General features: G+C 52.9%; 6 protein-coding genes across 6 annotated transcripts; 2 read left to right on the forward strand and 4 right to left on the reverse strand.

Moving 5' to 3' along the window:
- Positions 1-127: 127 nt before the first annotated feature.
- Positions 128-415, reverse strand: PG998_000717 (uncharacterized protein; the record flags this gene model as incomplete). Its single annotated transcript, XM_066867535.1, has 1 exon — positions 128-415. The coding sequence occupies one exon, from the start codon at positions 413-415 to the stop codon at positions 128-130; it is 288 nt and encodes a 95-aa protein (XP_066735950.1).
- Positions 416-1,137: 722 nt separating this feature from the next.
- PG998_000718 (Nonselective cation channel) lies at positions 1,138-3,633 on the reverse strand (the record flags this gene model as incomplete). The annotated part of the gene is made up of 6 exons (XM_066867536.1): positions 1,138-1,965; positions 2,020-2,083; positions 2,136-2,453; positions 2,501-2,815; positions 2,868-3,204; positions 3,315-3,633. 6 exons carry the CDS (start codon positions 3,631-3,633, stop codon positions 1,138-1,140), a joined length of 2,181 nt encoding a protein of 726 aa, XP_066735951.1.
- Positions 3,634-4,694: 1,061 nt separating this feature from the next.
- Positions 4,695-5,468, forward strand: PG998_000719 (endonuclease; the record flags this gene model as incomplete). Its single annotated transcript, XM_066867537.1, has 2 exons — positions 4,695-5,051; positions 5,112-5,468. 2 exons carry the CDS (start codon positions 4,695-4,697, stop codon positions 5,466-5,468), a joined length of 714 nt encoding a protein of 237 aa, XP_066735952.1.
- Positions 5,469-8,695: 3,227 nt separating this feature from the next.
- On the forward strand, positions 8,696-12,442 carry PG998_000720 (Bud site selection protein RAX2; the record flags this gene model as incomplete). The annotated part of the gene is made up of 2 exons (XM_066867538.1): positions 8,696-12,152; positions 12,210-12,442. The coding sequence occupies 2 exons, from the start codon at positions 8,696-8,698 to the stop codon at positions 12,440-12,442; spliced, it is 3,690 nt and encodes a 1,229-aa protein (XP_066735953.1).
- Positions 12,443-14,007: 1,565 nt separating this feature from the next.
- On the reverse strand, positions 14,008-15,148 carry PG998_000721 (heme peroxidase; the record flags this gene model as incomplete). Its single annotated transcript, XM_066867539.1, has 3 exons — positions 14,008-14,591; positions 14,657-14,998; positions 15,049-15,148. 3 exons carry the CDS (start codon positions 15,146-15,148, stop codon positions 14,008-14,010), a joined length of 1,026 nt encoding a protein of 341 aa, XP_066735954.1.
- Positions 15,149-16,633: 1,485 nt separating this feature from the next.
- On the reverse strand, positions 16,634-18,992 carry PG998_000722 (uncharacterized protein; the record flags this gene model as incomplete). Its single annotated transcript, XM_066867540.1, has 5 exons — positions 16,634-16,802; positions 16,870-18,075; positions 18,460-18,563; positions 18,625-18,840; positions 18,921-18,992. 5 exons carry the CDS (start codon positions 18,990-18,992, stop codon positions 16,634-16,636), a joined length of 1,767 nt encoding a protein of 588 aa, XP_066735955.1.
- Positions 18,993-19,731: the final 739 nt, after the last annotated feature.

The following is a 19,731-nucleotide window of genomic DNA, read 5'->3' on the forward strand; positions in this document are numbered from 1 at the left end:
GACCATTTCAGTTTGTGGTGAGAGAGGCATGATCAACTTCATCATTGCTTAATCGCCTCATGACTCCTTCCAAAAAGATGTCCCCAACCCAGTCCTTGTTCTCCTAAACTCCTAAGGATCACCGTTATCACATAACGCAGCAATCCGCCCCAAAGCTCCTCTTGTCCGGTCCATACCCCCATCTATAGCGGTTCCTGATGTCGAGGATCATGCGGGTCGTGTTCTTGTCATATCGCCCCGGGCCGAGGCAGGCCGGACAAAGCGTGTCGACGGCGACGAGGGGCGACTCCTCGCGTGCCGCGCCGCCGTCAAAGGTGTCGCAGTTGTTGAAGCCCAAGCCCGGGTAACAAGCCATGGTGATCTGGAGCCAGTGGTGGCCGCACGCGCGGGAGCGGAAGTGAGCCGTCGTGCACATATCTCCCTCTTCTCGCCCTCAGACCACTGCCGTATTTTAAGTAATAATGATCAGTGATTGCTATTCTCAATGCGGGGGAGCTGGCGAACCTTTGGCTTGTCCGTGGTTTTGATCCACGGCTGAAGAGGAAGCGAGAGAGTGGAATAGTAAGAGGCCGCGGTGGCCTTTCTGGGGCTGCCAAGCAGTGGACTTTCTGAAGAGCGGTAAACGTATTTCTCTGGTTATACGAATGGATGTGGCCTCTTCGCGGGTGGCTATTGTCCTCAAAGGCTGCGGCGGTGCGCGATATCAGACGAATATCGCAGTGAAAACGAAGTTTGGTAAGCAATAAAAGGAGGCAAGTACCAGCTTTTTAGTGTTGGTGGAGGGCAGTGTCTGCAGTTTCGAGATCTGTCGATTAGACAAATGACAGCGACTGCTTATATGTGATGAGGAAAGTGCGTTGGGCCGATAGCCAAAGAGTACACGGTAATATTCAGGATAATTCATCAGTTGCCCATTGAGCTGCGGGACCTCACCCACCGTCCATCACAAGCTGTCAAGCATCCAGTAAATTCATGCATCGTATTGTTTATGTGTACGTATCGTGTTCGTGCCGCTCATCCATGTGTGTGTTACATGAGTGAAGCAGCAGTGAAAGCAGTAGCGTTCTGATGAGTTCGTGTATGTCTTCATCCTTCAGAGGGAGTCCCAAGGCCCCATTACTAATCGTCAGCCTCGTCTCATTCTGTCTGATCGAGGGACCCTTCATCACCCAGCGCAGTAGCGCACAATTCCTCGAGCATAGCCTCCATTCTGGCAGTGCTCTGCTCCAGCGAGCTCAGCCGGTCATTGACCTGGTTAACTTCACTAGACTCGTTGATGATATCTCGAACCTGCTGATCGAGTTCGCCAAAGGGAGCGATCGAATCCCTTCTTGTCGGTGTCTTCAGCGCGGAGGGGCGTCTGCTCCCCTCGCTGCCCTTGTTGTCATCAGCCAGCGCCAATTTGGGGGTGGCATCATGGACCGAGCTCTGCTGTCGAATATACTGCCGCCGAATCATGTGGTGCGTCAGCTCATCGTCCACAGCGATATCATCCTCGACCGAGTCAGGCGGTGCTATCGCGAATACGGTCTGGATGTCGCCGTGGGTCGTGATCCTCCATCTCTCCCAAAACCAACCCCTAGTGCGAGCTCTTGATCTCTTGAATTCTGGCCATAGCAGACGCCTTTCGGCAATTGCCACAAGCAGTAAAATAGGTAGGTTGATTGCCCGTACGGTAGCCACATGGATCTTGTGAAACCATCGCGCGTTAACCAAGAACTTCATCGGGAGTAGAACAAACATGGCCAGGATATTAAAAGGTGGCGGATAGGCGAAGATAGCATCGGCCTTGACCCCCTCTAATGTCAGAACTGCACGGCGAAACTGTATCTCTGCCGTGGCATTCGCAACAATGGTGCTGAAGGTATTCGACAACATGGATACGAGAATGGTCAGGAACAATGTGTTACCCAGGAATGCGAAAGTAATCATCAAAGTCGGTCCAAGCAGCCAATGAAACTCAGTCTATGTGAAGAGGTTAGACGAAGAAAGTACATTCCAACTGCTGAATGATCTTACCGAACGCTGTACGCCTGTGCCATCCAGTCCAAACCAGATCCACAACATCCATTTGCTAATCGTCCTGGTTGAAGGTCAGTAAGTGTTGGAACCAAGCGAGTAGAGAAAAGACGTACAGTATCCTATGGCGACCTTCGGCAAGCCATACCATGGACAGAAGGAAGCCCAAGAAGCACCAACATGCCAGAAACGTAAGAAGGATAAAGTTGGCCATCATAGATCGCAGTGACAGGAAGACCAGATTGTCCGAAAGTAGGTTGAACGCCAGTCGAGGAACGAGGAATGGTGCACCCATCGCTAGAACATCGAGTGCTTGCTGCGAGTGATTGGATTCGCCTGTCCTCCACCCATGTAGTCGTATTATCAGGTAGCCCCAATAGACAATCGCAAACATGACATCCAGGAAGGACCATAGATTTTGAGTATACACGCCCCTGAAACATGTTAGTAATAGCCTTTGGAAGCTTTTAGCGACACTTACCATCCGTGTTCTAGTATAGTTGCGAATTGGTCGAGAACCCAGCCAAAGGCATATACGGAAAACGCGATCTCGTACCAACTGAAATAGTCTGGGTTTCGCTCTGCCATGAATAGTAGATAAAGAAAGAGTAAGAAGATAAAATGAAACAGCTCCAGAATATTCCTTGTCCGTGGAACGATCAGTCTATACTGGTTTAGCAGAGGAGCTTCGCGTGGGTCGTAAAGCGAGATGGGCTTCTGCTTGTAACGATCGGGAATAATATCCAAGAACGTCGATGGAGTATAAACGATAAGGCCGGTGTATATAGCATCGGTGCTGTGGACTTATTCAGCATTTCGCCCATATTTGCAGCACATGCCAGACTTACACTCTTTGGCAATAACTAGAGCTCAGGAAATACTTGCTTTCGCTGAGGATGGCAATCTCTAGCGCCGGTAGGGTTCGTCGAAGCTCCCATGACGCCGACACAGCAGCTTTTCGGCGAACCTCCTCTGGCGCATTTTGAAAAGGCTCGAACCCAGCCACGAGGATGTTGGCCAACAACAGAAGGCCGTCCGGGCCTGGATTGTCCTCGCCGAAGCGCCGCAAGATGCGGGTAGCAACAACCTCGCAGAGAGTTGCCCGACTGACATAAACGTTCTGCCGGTTGTTCAGATGAGCCTGCTCGTGGAGGAATTGGGCTCGGTTGACAAGGAGGCAGTACACTTGGCATCCGTTAGTGACCAATTCAAGGTTTCTGTTGGGTGTAACCAACGAGTCATGCTGGGTCGCACAAGATGGGGAGAAGGAGGGCTGCCAAGGGATCGTCGCATACCTATAGAGATGTCGTCTAATTCATAAAGCTTATCGACCAAGGGACGAACAACCGAGATGTTGAGACGGAGGTCTCGTAGTTGTTCGATGGTCAGGTAGTCTTCCACAATCGACACGACGTCTCTTCGTATCCTGTGGATGTTGGTGTAGACAGGAAGATGGGCGTGGGCATTTGTGTTACAGCTGAAGAATTGCTCTCCATCCATTGAATGGGGGAAGCGAGCTCGCGAAAGCAGCGGCCGTCGCTCATCACGCTCTACATTGGACGTGTTCTGTCGCGACATGCCGGGCCTCTGGCGCGCTTCGCGGTGGCCCGTCATGACGAAGATCCGAATTCTAAGGGAAGAAAGTCCAGGATTGAGACCATGCCTTCGCGATCGAGATATATATGCAGACCCGAAGCGGTGTATGTCAGTTGGTATGCAGATTAACCTGAATCTTCGGAGGTCACCTGTTGGGCACGATGGCCCCGTAATGCGCGACGATCACGTGCCTCGCCGATGGACCTTCTCAGGATGAAGTTTGCTGTGCGATGATGGCTTTCATGCACGACCCAAGGCAAGATTGTTTGTGAAAGCGTTTGGAGTTTGGGCAAAGTAAGACGTCAAGTCAAGGATTCGCGACGTATATTGGAGTGGAAGCAATTGTCCCAAACTTGGCGGATGAGACGCCTCTCAGCTGGGCCCTGAGCTTGTTTGATACCAACAGAAGATATACCACGTCTATACGCAATTGCTCCCATTGGCAGTCACTCAAACCGTGATGATTCGGAGGAGCGTTGCAGACCGAAGAGCAGTGGATCAATGGAGTGTATCACACAATTTAAGCATGGTGTTTCGAGACCAGGTGGGCCAAGTCGCTCTTTGTTAAGCATGGTTGCACCCACTGACGTCAAAGTGCTTTGCGCGGCATAGGCGAGTATATTTAAGCATTTATCCTTGCTCTGTTGCACAATGATGTATAATGGTGATGCCTGCCTACATATTCACAAACCATCACCTACTATAGCGGGCGTGCCTATCGTTGGGTATAAAATTGGTTGGAGTCAAGCCTCAAGCAGCCTGGGCCAGCCGGGTGCCGGGTTCTTAGAGTGGCGGCGGGCATACCTATATCGAAGTGGGGGGTTCGAACGAAGCGGCGGTCAAGTTGGTTGGCCATCCGCTAAATCCTCCCCAAAGCAGCCTGTACAAGCAAATGGTGGCCTGAGGCATCACTGCATCGGATCTGCTCGATCTTACCTTCTAGCCGTACACAGTTGCTCCAAGCAGAGGTGAAGGAAAAAAGGGCCATTGTCTTCCGGTGCATCAACACCTTGGAAACCACAGCACCCAAGTTGTTGCTGGACAAGTCCGATTGGCGCACACCATTGCGCTCAGCGACGATGGTATGGCCGTTTTCGCGATCAGACAGCTCCGAAAGGCGCCCTGTCTCCTGGACTGACAGCCTCAACGGCACCGATTGGCAGCACTTCAAGGACCCGAGAAATTGGGTCCCCACAGTTCTGGTGACCACGACGGTCCTCGTTACTTTGCAAGTATACCGCTCCTATCTGCGCCGCATACCGGGGCCTGCCTACGTCAAGCCCAGTTTCTTCCGGAAGCGTAGCATCTTCGGCAAGGTCACGAGCGTCGGTGATGGCGACAACTTCCACATGTTCCACACCCCAGGAGGAAGATTGGCCGGCTGGGGTTGGGCCCGCAGCGTTCCCACGAAGAAGATCGATTTGAAGAACAAGACGGTGAGTTCGCTCCCAACTCGTGCCCTGGGATGAGCCCGGCCCTGACTTAGTTGAGCCCAGATACCCATACGTATCGCAGGCATCGACGCCCCCGAAGGTGCACACTTCGGCAAGCAAGCCCAGCCATTTGCGACAGACTCGCTGGCCTGGTTATCAGAATATCTTTTGGGGAGGCGGATACGGGCCAAGATATACAGGCGCGACCAGTACGAACGAATCGTCGCGACAGTCTTTGTTCGTCGATACTTCATCCGAAAGGACGTCGGCCTCGAGATGCTGAAGAAAGGGTTGGCAACAACCTACGAAGCCAAGACGGGCGCCGAGTTTGGCGGCCTGGAGGCGAAATACAAAGCCGCGGAAGCAAAAGCTAAGGAGCAAAAGCTGGGCATATGGGGGGGGCAAACCCGAGCATTTTGAGTCCCCGCGTGATTACAAGACGCGAACGAATGCAGAGGACAAGACGCCCACAGCATAAGACGGCGCCGCCTTTTTCGGCTTACAGGTACAGGGCTTTAGCAACGCTAGGCAATATCATGCACCTACCGTTTTCTCAAGTCTCTCGTAACGACTTACCCCCTAATGCGACGATACTCAGTATCTGGACGACCATCGCGCTTGGCTATGAAACCCTTGTCTCCCTCCTGTTTGTGGCGTGGAAATGCCGGGTCTCTCATTGGGCTTCGGAGAATTCGATAGAGCTGCATAGGTATACGCCAACGAGATATAGAGTAGATCAAGATCCTGATGCCGCTTTCTTTATCGTGGTATTAATCTATATTGGCATGGACACCCCGGAAAGTCTAACACAGCCACACGAAGCAGACCACTCTGCCATTAACGGACATGATATTCCAAGCAAGTAACCGTCAGTGTCACGGTCTCCTGTGAGAATGAGGTTTTGAAACCACGAGAGAGGGAGCAAAAAGCATGTAGATTCAAACAGGTCTTACCCCAAAGAGATATTGCTGGTATCAGAATAAGTAGGGCAGATAATGCCCGGCATGGCATGCATGCCGGCTGATCGACACACCCACATTCCTTGATCAGCCATTTAAACTCCAGTACGAAGCAATTATTGGACAAGTTCTCGCTATCTGCCGCAGGGCTAGGCGTAGTTTTAAAGTTGAGCCTTGTCAGAGCTGTCAAAATCCAGGTGGCATGAGAAACGTGAGCGCCGCATAAGACATGTTTGTTAGGAGGCTCAACTTAAAGCAAAACAGCTAGGAAAGAGGAGATACAATGATTAATATTACACCGAGGCGTCTGTCTTGCTACCTTTGTTTTCATGTAAGAACTTGAGTACCTATTCAGTTGAAGCTGAGGTGCATATTGGTTTTTGTTTCCCTGCCATGCAGGAGGAGGCCATTGATAGGCTTTCCGACTGGCCACCTACAGTGGAATTTTGTACGTACAGCGGACTGCGCGCTGACCCTCCCTGTACGGATTCAGAGCTAGCCAGGGCGGATGATGATACTGCACCGGTTCCAGACGAGGAGAAAAACCGAGCCGGCCTGCCAGCGCCGCGGCACGCCTAACCTAAGATAGTAGAAGCCCCTGACAGGGCCAGAGGGCCACAGACGCGTGCGTACCTGGATCGTGCAGGACCAGACTAGAGACAAGACGCAGGAGCGTGACCCCAGTAACGCCAATGGCCTGCCCAGGCACGCAGGCTGACAGGAAACTTCTGGTGTCTCTCGTGTTAATCCGTCAATCGTCTCTCTCTCTCTGAAATTGAAGAACCTCCTCCCCCCCTCTCGTATTCACCTTGTCGCTCACGCTCGCCAAGGTTGGGTTTAATGGTGGATGCTTGTTGAAGTTCTTTTCAGAACACTGTCACTCTTTTGATCTTCCTACTCTCTCCAGCACACTTGCAAGAGCTCTGCTGGTTTGGCTATCTAGCCTCTTCCTCTCATTTTCTTTCTATTCGGATTCAATCGTTTAATCGTCCGCACTGGGCTGGAGCAATCAGTCCCTTCGTTCGGCTGCTCCTTACCCCTGATCCGAGGCCACCACCACATTCTCTAACCTCTAACATCCAGACAAGACCTGTCTGTCCAGGGTGGCTCTCTTTTCGGCTTTTGCGACAATTTGAGAAATCGTCGTCAAGATCTGTCTCTACTACACTCGTTTTCCCCAACACGACTCGAAACACGACAACCCCCCTCAAGTGCTCCCCGGGTAGTCGCATTCATCTCATCCCATTGGACCCATACATAATAGCCAGATCGAACGGAAGTGGTTGACGCTACGCAAACGCTTGCTGTAGTTACCCGCACGCAGTCCAACTCATCGGTTGTTACAACCGTCATCTCATTCCGTCTCGTCTCGTATCGCCTGTCTGTAAGTAAAAGAAGAGGTTCAGTTTTCAGTTGCACCCCGATTCCGTGTCTCTGGCGGTCTCTCCCAGAAGAATCCCGAAAGATAAGGCCGCGTTTGCCGAATGCCTACACACCTTACATGCCAATACTACCCCCTCGTTAATGACCGGTTGCGACACGCACGCGGGAAGAGGCGCAGCTTGCCTAGAGGGGTGACAGGCATCTCATTCTTGGACAGAGAGTCACAGTAATCTTATCTGCAGCACCTTAATGGGCGGTCGCTAATTTTGAGTGAACCTGTTTTCTGACCAGCAGTCGCCGTCACAGTCGTCCATATCAGGTCTATTATCGGCACGTCAGAGCCATCGAATCGACCGCGTCCATCGCAATCCGCCTTCTCGATCAAATTCAAGACTGCGAAAAAGCAACACGGCGGCCAGCAAATCGATTGGACAGCCCAGCCTGGCCGTTGATTAACCAGAGCCCACTCCGCCAGGAACGCCCCACCGTGCAAGAGGACCAAGTCACCAGCTGCCAGTCAAACATCCAGTAAACTCAGTGCACATTTCTCCCAGACTTGCACTAGGCCTGTTACGGGCCAGCACACGTCTTTTCAGGTACGACTAGCAAGCTTCCCTTACCTACATTACCTGCCGTATCCCGTACCCAGTCCCCTGCAAGTGCAGCACTGCAGCACTGCAGCACTGCATCAGCGCAGTTCAGCCAGCGTGCTGTACCGGTGCCGTACCACGCCTCCCAAACAACACGGACCCTTCATCTCCCATCTGCAGTCCCAGTCAGTGCAATCGACTGCACGGTATTTGGCTGCATCAACCCAAATTCAATCCAATTCAATTCAATTCCCACTCCCAAGGAGTGAAAGACGGGCAGGCCGGAAAACTCTCTCTGCAACTCAATTGACCATAACAAAAACAGTTGCGATCGTTTCTCCTCCGACGACTGCCTCAATCCGTGACCCGGCCGCAGCAAAATTCACTCTTCCGAGATTCGCATCTTCTAATTATTCCTTTCAGCTTGCTCGCTTGCTTGGGCATCTCGACAGGACATACGCGAATAGAACACAAAAGGATCAAACGGCCCTCCCAATCCTGCCAGCAACTTCGTCACAACCTGCAGCTTACGCCGTGTTACTCGCGTCACCTGCCCTTTTCTGAAACTCATGGCCATCATTTATACGCGAAGCCACTTCTCATGATTTCATAACACATACGAAGCCAGATCCCCAGGCCACCTCACTCCGACCGGAGCAAGGCCCTACCAGTCTCGCGTTACTGCTCCGGTCCTTGGTCATAACGACGGAAAACAATGCAAATTACTTATAGGCGGCGGCCTACGTCACGCAAATCCGCTAATTCTTTAACATCATATCTTTTCGGCCTCGCTACGATTGCGACGCTGTCGCAAGCTCTGACCGTGACTCCAGTGCCTTCATCAGACCTCGACCTTAGTAGTCTGGGGCGGGTTGCCGTTGCTGGAGATTTCGCCGGCATATCGCTCTACGAGTTCGAGGGCCAGACCGAGCAACCATTCAACACCAATGGCTCCGAATCGCTTATGACCCGCCTGCCTAATGGCGTCTTCTCTAGCATTCTGACGGCCGACGCGTCAATACAGACAATATGCAAATTTCGCGGCGCTCTCATTCTGGGCGGCAACTTCACCAGCTTGGATGGGAAATCTTCGACGGGCATTGCGCAGTTCAACCTCACCGATATGACTTTGAGCCCGATCGCAGGCTTGCTAGGACAGGTGAACAGCCTGCTTTGCGATGATGCTGCTGGCAAGGTCTACGTTGGAGGAAGTTTCAAGGCCGCGGACTCGACAAACGCCATCACGTGGGTCGCCAATAGTAATTGGGCGAGTCTTCCCTTCGCCGGCTTCAATGGTCCCGTCACCTCCATCACCAAAGCCTCCAATGGTCATATCGTCTTTGGCGGGCGCTTCACCGGGCTGGGAAACACAAGCACCCCCAGCCAACCTGATGAACAGGTTATCAATCTATCAACCGCCACGATTTCGGCAAATCAAGGCACAGCTGCTGCTGGTTTCAACGATCCGAAGAACATAGTCTGCAAGACTGATGGTACTGACGGCGCAGGAAGCACTTGGCTGCTAGCAGACAATACACCTGGCTCGTGGTCTGCTAAGTTTCGCCACGGGTTTCAACCGACCAAGCTCCGGCTATGGAATACGCACCAGGACGGGCGCGGTACCAAGACATGGCGATATACGGCTCTACCGATCAACGGAATCATGAATTTCACGTACGTGGACCCGAAGACGAACCAGAACATATCGTGCACAAGCGAGTGCCCTCTTAGCGACGACCCTTCCGTCAAGTTCCAGGACTTTCACTTCGTTAACAACGTCGGCATGAACGAGTTCAGAATCGACATTTCTGATTGGTACGGCAAGGGTGGCGGTTTGGATGGAATTGAACTCCTGCAGGACGATATTTTCGCTTACGCTATCAGCGAGTTCAACGAGCCGGCATGCGCCAACACCTCATTCGCCTCGAGCGCAACCACGACAGGTGACTGGAAAGTCACGCCTTCCGGTCAGAGTAATGCGGACTATCTCTCAGTCAACATCCCCAGTCCGGTCAACTCGGCGGCGGCATCTATCACCTTCTTCCCTGATATTCGAGAAGCTGGTAACTACACTCTCTCGATATATACACCAGGTTGCCTCCAGGACAACACATGTGAAAGCCGCGGCCAAGTGAATGTCACATGGAACGTCAGTCCAAACACGCCGATAAACAGCAAAGTGCTGTTCCAGACCAACAATTTCGACAAGTATGATGTGCTCGACATGGCCATCCTCGATGCCAGCTCGAGCTCATTCCGCCCCAGTGTCACAATCAAGGCCTTGGACAACCAAGATCTGACAAGCATGACAATGGTTGCACAAAAGATCAACTTTGTGCTGATGAACTCCACGGGAGGGCTGAATGGCCTGTTCGATTACGACCCCAGCAAAGCAAAGATCGACACGGCTGACTTCAGCACTTCGGCGTTTGACAAATTAGGCTCGACCTTCTCAAAGGGATCTGCTGTGAGCGCTCTCGCAACTGTGGGCGATGTTACCTATATCGGTGGCAATTTCACATCGGACAAAGTGAGAAACATTGTTTCTGTCAACAGCAAAGACAACTCTACAGTTCCACTCGACGACGGCACCAATGGTCAGATCATGGCCATGACTCTTGTGAAGAATCAACTCTTTGTGGGAGGCAGCTTCAACAACACATCTGGGGGATCGAACGCAGCCCTGAACAATGTTGCCGTCTATGATACCGCCAGCAACAAATGGGCAGCTCTTGGTGCCGGAGTCAATGGGCCTGTCATGAACGTTGTGTACATGACCTTGAACCTCACTTCCGACAAACCGGAGGACGTCATTGCCGTGACTGGTACCTTTTCACGACTGCTGTCTTTCGGTAGCAATCCTGAACGCACGGTCAATGGTTTTGCAATCTGGGTGAAGTCACAGAGCAACTGGCTGCAGAATATGAATGGTCCTATTCCTTTCCTGGACGGCATTCTCGCAACATCTCTCATAGACGGGGACGACAAGAATTCTGTATATGCTGGTACCTTGAGCTCGCAGACTCTGCGCGCCGAAGGAGCTGCCACCATGGGTAGCAAACTAGATTCATTGCCTCTGAAGATTGAGCCATCGACTAGATCTAACGCAACCACCAATTTTGTTGGTGTTAGAAAGCGCATTTCTTCGACAAATGACACCAATGTGTCCGGTGTTCTTGCCGGTACTTTTTACAAGGAAGGTGAATCGAATATGACCATCCTCGCCGGTCACTTCTCTGCGACTGCTTCTGATGGAAAGCGCATTAACAACATGGCCTTCATCGATGGTACCGCAAGTAACAAGATCACGGGTCTTCCTGATGGCGTGTCTGAGGACTCTGCGTTCCGAGCTGTGGCTATCCAGGGTAGTACATTATTTGCTGGTGGACGAGTTAATGGCACGGTGAGAGGATCCGCCGTAAACGGGCTTGTCTCTTTTGATATGGCAAGCAAGACGTTTAGCCAACAGCCCCCAGCCCTGAGTGGCGCCGAGGGCATTGTTTCATCCATCACTGTCAGGCCTGACAGCGGCGACGTTTTCGTTGGAGGCTCCTTCGACGATGCCGGGTCTTTGGACTGCCCCGGCCTCTGCGTATTCAGCACCTCGGCCTTCCAATGGAGCCGCCCCGGCTTCGGGTTGCAGGGCGAAGTCAAGGCTATGATCTGGGCCAGCAAGACTAAGGTGGTTGTGGGCGGCAACATGACCCTCAACGACACTTCCGCCTACCTTGCATCATTTGATGCCTCAAGCTCATCATGGTCCGGGTTTCCCGAGCTCCCGGGTCCCGTTAATGCCATCACTGCTGCGAACAAGGAAGGCACCCAGTTCTGGATTTCAGGAACTGCGAAGGATGGATCGGTGTATCTGATGAAGTACGATGGCTCCTCCATGGTTCCTGCCGGAACCAACTTCGGCCCAGAGACAGCCATCAGGAGTCTTCAAGTCTTCACCGTGACCAAACCCCGTGGTTCAAATTCCGATCTAGTCGACTCCAACCAGATCCTGATGATTACGGGTGCCTTGGCCATCCCGAACTTTGGAAAAGCATCCAGTGCTCTGTTCGATGGGGAGAAAATTCGACCATACGCCCTCACAAGTAATGCGGGCAACAGCGAAGGTTCGATTGCAAAGATATTCGTGGAAAACCCCGATAACTTCTTCAAACCCTCAAGTAAGTTGAAAATGTGTTGGTCCATTTCTTGGTCAAGCTGCTAATTTGTTTCTTCAGGCTCTGGCCTCGCGGTAGGATTCATTGTCCTCATTGGTCTCGCAATCTCGCTGGCGTTGATGCTTCTCATTGTTGTGGCCGGTCTTGCCCTCGACCGTTATCGGAAGAAGCGCGATGGCTACGTTCCCGCACCAACATCAATGTATGACCGGGGCAGCGGAATGAGGAGGATACCGCCTCATGAGCTGCTCGATTCATTGAGCAAGGGCCGCCCTGGTGCACCACACGTATGAGGAGACAGCCAACGCATTCGGCGTTGGTGCCTTGCGAACTAGAACTCCACTTGCTTGGATAGGCAAGGCAGAGGCGCCATAACCCGGAATGGCGTTATTACAGCACTGGGCCCGTAGGTGACAGCCTCTACCGCGGTCCAGTCTACCAGAGATACCCATCGAGAGTAGGACGATGCCGTCATCGAAATCGAGCACGACTGAGGCGCAGTCAGCGGAAGCAGAGTAGACCAGACTAAACAAAGCTCTCCATCGTAACAGGTGCACACAAAAGCCGGGACTCTGTAGCGGAATATGCATTTACTGACGAATTACGAACAAGCGAGCTTCCTTAATGTCTACATGTCTATTATTTTTTCTTTTTTTCTTTCCTTTTCACCCTGCCCCCCTTTTAAGACGGTCCATCTGTCTTTGTGTTACTACTACACCTTCTCACACTCTCTCACTGTACATTACATAATTTTTCTCACTTGCAGCCACGTCCCCCGACTGCCTATTTCACTGGGATCTGCGAGGCGGGCTCGCACATTTACAGCACGTACGGCTGTAGATAGGAAGGAACGCGATGGGCGGTGGTGGAGATGGACCATTTGACTTGATAAGATCATCCGAGATTTGATCCATCAAGAGGCTTGATTTTAATGCCAGAAAAACGGAAAGTTGGGAAAACACGGCGTTAACTTACACCCAGAAACTCTGGGTCTCAGTGGAGGAGGATAAGAGAGAGACAACTGCCCAACCAACCCAGGAACCCGTTTGGCTGGAAAGATACACCGAGGAGAGACTCCAGGAGTCCCAACTCATAATAATCCAATAGAGATAGTGCCAAAACCCCTTGCTTGGTAATTCCGATTTCAATGACGTGATGGTGGCGTATATATATGTGATATGATGTATGGGGGGTTATCTATAGTAGACGTAGCTCGTTACCACCTAGGGACGATTCTTCAAGACAACCAATTTGCCCCCAAGAAGAGTTGCTAGGCAACACAGACATTGCCATGTCCTATTCCAAAGGCCTACTTCCGTCTCGAGCAAGAGGTTACATGAAGGCCATTGGTTGACCGTTGGAAAGGGGGTAAATGCGGGGAAATACAGGTTGTATGACACTCCGACTCTGTTCCTGCTCAACCATGAAACCTGGATTTGTCTTGTTGTTTTCTCACATCAGATCCACGACGATGCTTGGACAGCGACCGCTATTTCTTGACTGGTGGTAGGTATATTGAGAGGCAATACCGCTCTGCATGGGCTCTGCCAGGTATAATGACAACTAATCTACATACATTCATTCATACACAGCACTTGGCCACTTGCTCGACGAAAATATCACATCTTCCTGAGATCGGTGCGGCCATTATGCGTGCTTCTTCTATCTCTCGGCCGCAGGCTTCTCAGATGCAAAAATATCTATGACCAGCAAGAAAGCTCTCTGCTTCTTGGGTCTATCTTCAGGGGTATATCGTCCATATCTTATTTTGGTATTTGGGGGGGGCCTTCTCATCCGCTCACGGCCTGTTCAGAGGCACGCAAATCGCAAGCGAAAGCGGAAGCTAGTGCTTGCTTGCTCATGCGTTGGTGGGCTTGAAGACCATTCTCTCGGTGCCCTCCTTGAAGGGGACGCCAAGCTCGAACAACTTGACCACGACTTCGCTGAAATCCTTGAAGAAGAGGTCGTTGTCCTTGGCGTACTTCTGGACCCACGGCTTCATGGCCTTGTCCTCGATGAGAGCGTAGTCGGCGGGCAACATCATGAGGCCCTTGGTCTTGTCTTGGTACTGCTTGGGGCCGTCCCACTTGCGGATGTGCCACTTCTCATCCAGGAGGAGGGTGTAGTAGTCGTTGGTCAGGACGGTCGGGGAGAAGGTCCAGGGACCGTCGAAGCCGGACCGGTCCGTGTGACAACGGCCAAGGGCGTGGGCGCCGGCGAGGGCGACGATCTCCTGGTCATTGAAGCCCATGCGGTAAAAGATATCGCGGAGGTGCTTGGTTCCCTGGGCGGCGTCGGGAAGACGGCCGTCCGGAGTACAGGCGGCAGCCTCCTTGTCGGCGCGACCAGGGCGCCAGGGAACTACGGGGCCCTGCATCTCCTGGATGGCGCAGGCACCGGCAAGAGTCCATAGGTCAGAGTAGCTGATCCACGGGAACTTGGCTATACAGGTGGAGTCAGTGTTTGATGGCTACGGCAAAAAAGGAGGAAAACAGGGGCCCGCCTACCCTTGACAGGCTCGAGGAAGTCACGAGCATGCTTCAGACCAGCGTTGGCACCGTGGTCGCCCTCGGGAGCGAAGCGCATAGTAGCACCATTGCTACCACCAGTCTTGGTCTCCTTGTCGTAGGTGCCGCTGGCGTGCCACGCAAGACGGACGAGGACGGGGCCATAGCTGCCGTCGTCGTAGTCGTCCTTCTCCTCGAGGCGGCTGGCGATCTCGTTGTACACCTTCTGGTAGTCTTCCTTGGTGGGGTTCAAGACCTTGGTGGAAGCGTTCGGGGCCTGGAAGAAGTAGTATGCGCCACCGGCGACGAGAGCGCCCACGACGGCGCCCAAGGCCGCTTTCCCTGAGCCCGGAGAAGGCTTGGGGGTTCCGAGGAGTAGAAGCGGCGGCCACTCTGGCGGAAGGCGTGGCGGGTCGATGTGGAAAAGGTGTTGCGCGCGCTGGTGCGCAGGGCCGAGCGGGCGACCTGGCGAGAGAAGGTGGCGGCAGACATTCTGGAGCAAGCCCGTCGAGTTAAACCTGGTTCTTTGCTTAGATGCAAAACTAGCAAAGGAGGGAATGGACGGCGATGGCTGGAGATTCGAGAACTTGAAAAGGAAAGAAACAGAGGGAATTGAGGACGGGGGAACAGCCGGCCACCAGACGGGATGTCCCGGGGAATTTGGGAAGTCACAGCGTCGCTACAAACACAGAGGAAGGGGGGAGGGGCAGGATGTCAATCACGCCTTGCTTACCTTGGATAGGGCAAGGAAGGATCCGGGGAGCAAAAAGATAAGAAGGGGAAGATGGAAAGGAGAAACAGGCAGGCAAGAGGGAGGGTGGTAAGCAGCAGTTATGAGTCGTGGTAGAGATACCGAACATACAAACAGCGCGTCAGCAGAAGCGGGAAAAGAGAGTCATCAGCGGCCAGCAGCAGTGTGGATATGGGAATGGGAACGGGTCTGTATTTGTATAGGTCGTCCAGAACAGTCGCAGCTATCCGGGGAAGGGAGCCACTCTGCTATCTGGCTCGCCTCTGCAACGGCGACGGTAGCTGCGACCATGGTGCAATATCTGCGAATATCTCTCAAATACGGCGGCCGTGATTGGTCGCGTGGCCTCTGGACCCTCCGGACCCTCTCGCCGTCTCGACCCTCTCGACCCTCTCGACCCTCTCGTGCCTGGGCGTCAGGCGTGTAAAGGGTATGTAAAGCTGGAACACACGCCAAGTGGGGTCGGGGAGCCACCAGGCGAGTAAGCAGTCCAACTTCTGGTCCGACTTCCGGGGCGGCTTTTCTTCTTCATCTTTGGGGCTTTGGGGCCGGGAAGAAAAAGAGGATGCGTAAGGCGAGACGGCCTGACAGATGGATCAATCGATAATAGGTGGTCTTGCTGTTAGTGCCCTGTCACCCGCACCTGCATGCCGCACCCTAAACTTCCTTCGGGCGACTTCGGCATGTGCCTGACATTCACTGACACTCGTATATCCGAGATGCATCACCGTCACTGCGCATCTGTCGGATTTACAGCGCATTCCGTCGGCCATCCAGACTTCAACCTGGCTTAATTTAGATAGACTTTCTCTACTGTCCCAGCCATCGGCATTTGCGCCTCTTGAGTCATCCGGATCTGTCACTGCTTCGGCGTCTGCTGTCATTCGTCATCTTGGCGACGTCTGTAGGTCTGTACGTCTGTTGTTGCTGACGAAATCAATCAAGGCACCTCTGGCCCTGATCAGGGCCCAATTACTTTTACATGGTATATCTGTCACATCTCCTTCGTCAACCTCAAGTCATAACATGGTAGAGCTGACCCCCAATTCCCGTCTCCCATACATTTCCCGCCTTCGATCCAACCCAAGGCGCGCTGCCGCAGCGCCGCATCAACAACTCACTTTGTCACCAGCCGAATAACAATAACAGTCGTGTGTTCTGCGCACTCAACTTATGATACAAGCACACCGAGTCCGGCCGTAAAGCCCCTTGTGGCGTCAATTGCTTTAGTTGAACGATGCTGTCCCTTGAGCGTTGGCATCCGCCTCCCCGAAATACTCATAGTATTTGGGGTAGCTGCCCTCGGCTTTTAGTCTGGTGGCATCATCCATAGGAGCCTTGGCCATTCCGTTCTCCTTAAGAGCCGGCTGGTTCAGAGTCGACACGGAATTCGGGCTACGGCGCTTGTCAGTATACATGGCTCTTCTAACCCAGTCTCCGTCCTTCCTAGGAGAGAACTTACCCAAAAGCCTCTCGGTTAATCGTGAGGAACTGCTTCATCGAGTCCTTGCCACCTCTTTCCTGTAGGTAGGTGAGGTAAGTGAGGTATAAGCCTTGCTTCGCGCCTGTCGAGATGCGGCTCGGAGCTCGGAGCTCCTCGAACAGATGCTTCAACCGCTCGGCATGTTCGTCCTCTTTCTCGCTGCTGGTCGGCTGCTCCAGCTCAAATTCCAGCCACTTCTGCCAGAAGTATCGGCTGTCGGCGTACCACTGCACGTTCTTGGCAAAAACGGTGCGCGCCTCGTCCACAGACCCCTTGGATTTCCACAGCAGGTTGGCCCATTGCGTAACAAGCACTGCCTTTGTGAAGAGGTCAACATGAGGGGCATCGATTTGAGCCTTGTAGACTTCGATTGCTGCCTCCAGGCCGCTCTGTCGTCGTTGAAGGTTGGCCCAAGAAATAATTGCTTCGACGCAATCTGGCAACTGCATCAGGATCGCCTCGTGGATGTCGCGCGCAACGTCGATGCGTCCGCATGCTTCCTCGAAGTAGGCGAACTGGAGCCGAATCCCGGGTCGGCTGATGGGCACGAAGAGCGTTGCGGCCCTCATGTAAATGTGGCGCACCTCTTCCTCTTTACCCGGGTGCGATGCCATCCACTGGGCATACCGGAACCAAAACTCGTCGTAAAGCGCGCATGTTACAACACATCGCTCGTACAAGAACGCCGTCCTAGCAAAATCGCCCTCGCTTTCCTCGAAGTCAAGGTATTTGCGCCAGTTGGCCATCTGCGAGTTCTCCAGCTCCGTGACATGGAAGTAAGGACGCTTGACTTCCGACTCGTAGGTCCACCGCTTTGTCGTTTCCTCTTGCGTCCGTTGGAACGTTTCGTAGTACATGCTATCGACCCGGGCCCGAATATCGCGTTCCAGCTCCAACTCCGCCCTCGGGGGTCCGCCGAGAGCTGCCGGGTCAGCCTCGACTTCAGCTCGGAAGCGCGCGAGGTCATCGGCTGAAACCAGCTCGGCCAACGGCCGGCTGTGGGCGAGCTGGCGGAATCTCTCGAAATATCTCGCATATTGGTGCATGGGTATGTGGATGACGCGCTGCAAAATGGCAAAAATCTTGTCTTGGGCCTCTTGCCTCTCCTCGTATTCGATGTACTTGTCCCAGAACGGATGTGCTAGAAAGTCGAGGCCGACAGCCGTAGCAGCACGCTCGAAGAGCCTAGAATACGGTTAGCGGTTCTCTTGTCCGATCAAAAGGGGCTGGGGAGAGGGGTGGAAGGAGTGCAAATACAGAAAGGGGAAGTTTGTGTATGTAGCTGGTCCAATCCAAATCAATCAAGCCGAGATAGACGAAGTAGTAGGATTACGACGAGAAAGCGACGTGTCAGAGAGATGACAGTGTAAGAAACCAGAGCCTGGTGTATTCTGTGAGAAAATTCCAACATTTCCACGATGATTGTTGGTTTCCTCACCGTCAATGGTTATGCTAGCAGTCATGACAGAACCGTAGTGCTGGGGTTCAGAATGGTGTTGTCTCGAACAAAGAGGTTCTCTGCTTGGTGGCATGGTTAAGAGGAAGGAAAAGCTCTCCGTAATTACTTACTCTCTCACGAGATGGGGTGTATGGGTGGTCTCCATTTTGAAGGAGCAGTATGAAGCCCAGAGGTCAACGCAGTTGGTGATACTGGCGCATCCTCGCTCATAGATCTGTTTGGCAGCGCGTCAGCAGCGGCCCAGAGCAACCACGGGGGGCTTTTGAATGACGAACCATCTCGGCTGACTCGGGGCCAGAAATGTTGAACTCGAGGTCGGCATATTTTTTCCAGTAGCCGAAAAGCAGGGGGAACTTCAGGAGGAATCGATCGTAGGCGTCGCGTAGAGTGGCGAGGGCTTGGGGGCTCGAGTTACGGTTGAGGCCGCCTTCTTGAGCTTCGCATGCTCTAATCAGCTTCTCCCAAGACTCGAAGTTGTCGGTATCGGCATCCTATACGCAAGCGAACAATCAGATTATGCTTGAGAATGGGGATCGAGGGGCTGCAGCAGTGGTGCAGCACGGCTACTCACCACCTCGGCACCGAGCTTCTTGATTTCGACGTTGTCTTCGTCCGCCCCGGCGAACTGATTAAAGTCTGCCATCTCTGTTGGCGCAGTAGAATGGGTTTACGATATGAAAGGGTGCGATTGGGCGCAGGCCGAGTTGCAGGAGAGGAGCAAAGATCTGCAGAAGAGATGGTTGGAGGAAACAGGCGCAAACGTAAGAAAAAGAGAAGTAACGAAGTTGGGTTACGGGAACCGAGCTAGATAAGAACGACGAGCCAGGAAGACGTGAAGTATGGATGGGTGTATGTACTACTGGTATGTATTGATTGAACGTAGGTGTAGGTGTAGGTGCAAGTGCAAGTGCAAGTGCAAGTGCAAGCAAGTAAAGTAGTGTCACTGCAGGCAGAAGGCAGGCAGGTCTCTAAGATTGGATGTGGGACCTGGTCTTGCAAGTGAACGTGGATTTTTCTGCACTATTAGCGCAAAGTGATGGTAACGATGATGCAGTGAATACAGTTCACGTAAGTGACGAACTCCAGTGGCAATTGCGCACCTACGGATCTGATAATGGTATGGATGGCAAGGGATGGCAGAGAGATAGATGGATGGATGGATAAAATATTGATGGGACGACCTTCTCGTCGCGGCGTAAGCTGCGCTGGGGAAATGCTGTCGCTACATATTACTGGGTGCTGGGCGCGCGTGCTGGGGGAGGGGCTCTTTTTTCTTTTCTTCAAGTCGATCCAATGCGGCTCAAATTTCGCGTACTGCCTTCTGCCCAGTGCTAATGGATGGCAGGCATCGTGTGGCTGGGCCTGGGCGGTAGGCGGCTAGC

Source organism: Apiospora kogelbergensis (genome assembly GCF_038363985.1).
Source record: "Apiospora kogelbergensis strain CBS 113332 chromosome Unknown utg000001l_segment0_segment0, whole genome shotgun sequence".
Classification (NCBI taxonomy): domain Eukaryota; kingdom Fungi; phylum Ascomycota; class Sordariomycetes; order Amphisphaeriales; family Apiosporaceae; genus Apiospora; species Apiospora kogelbergensis.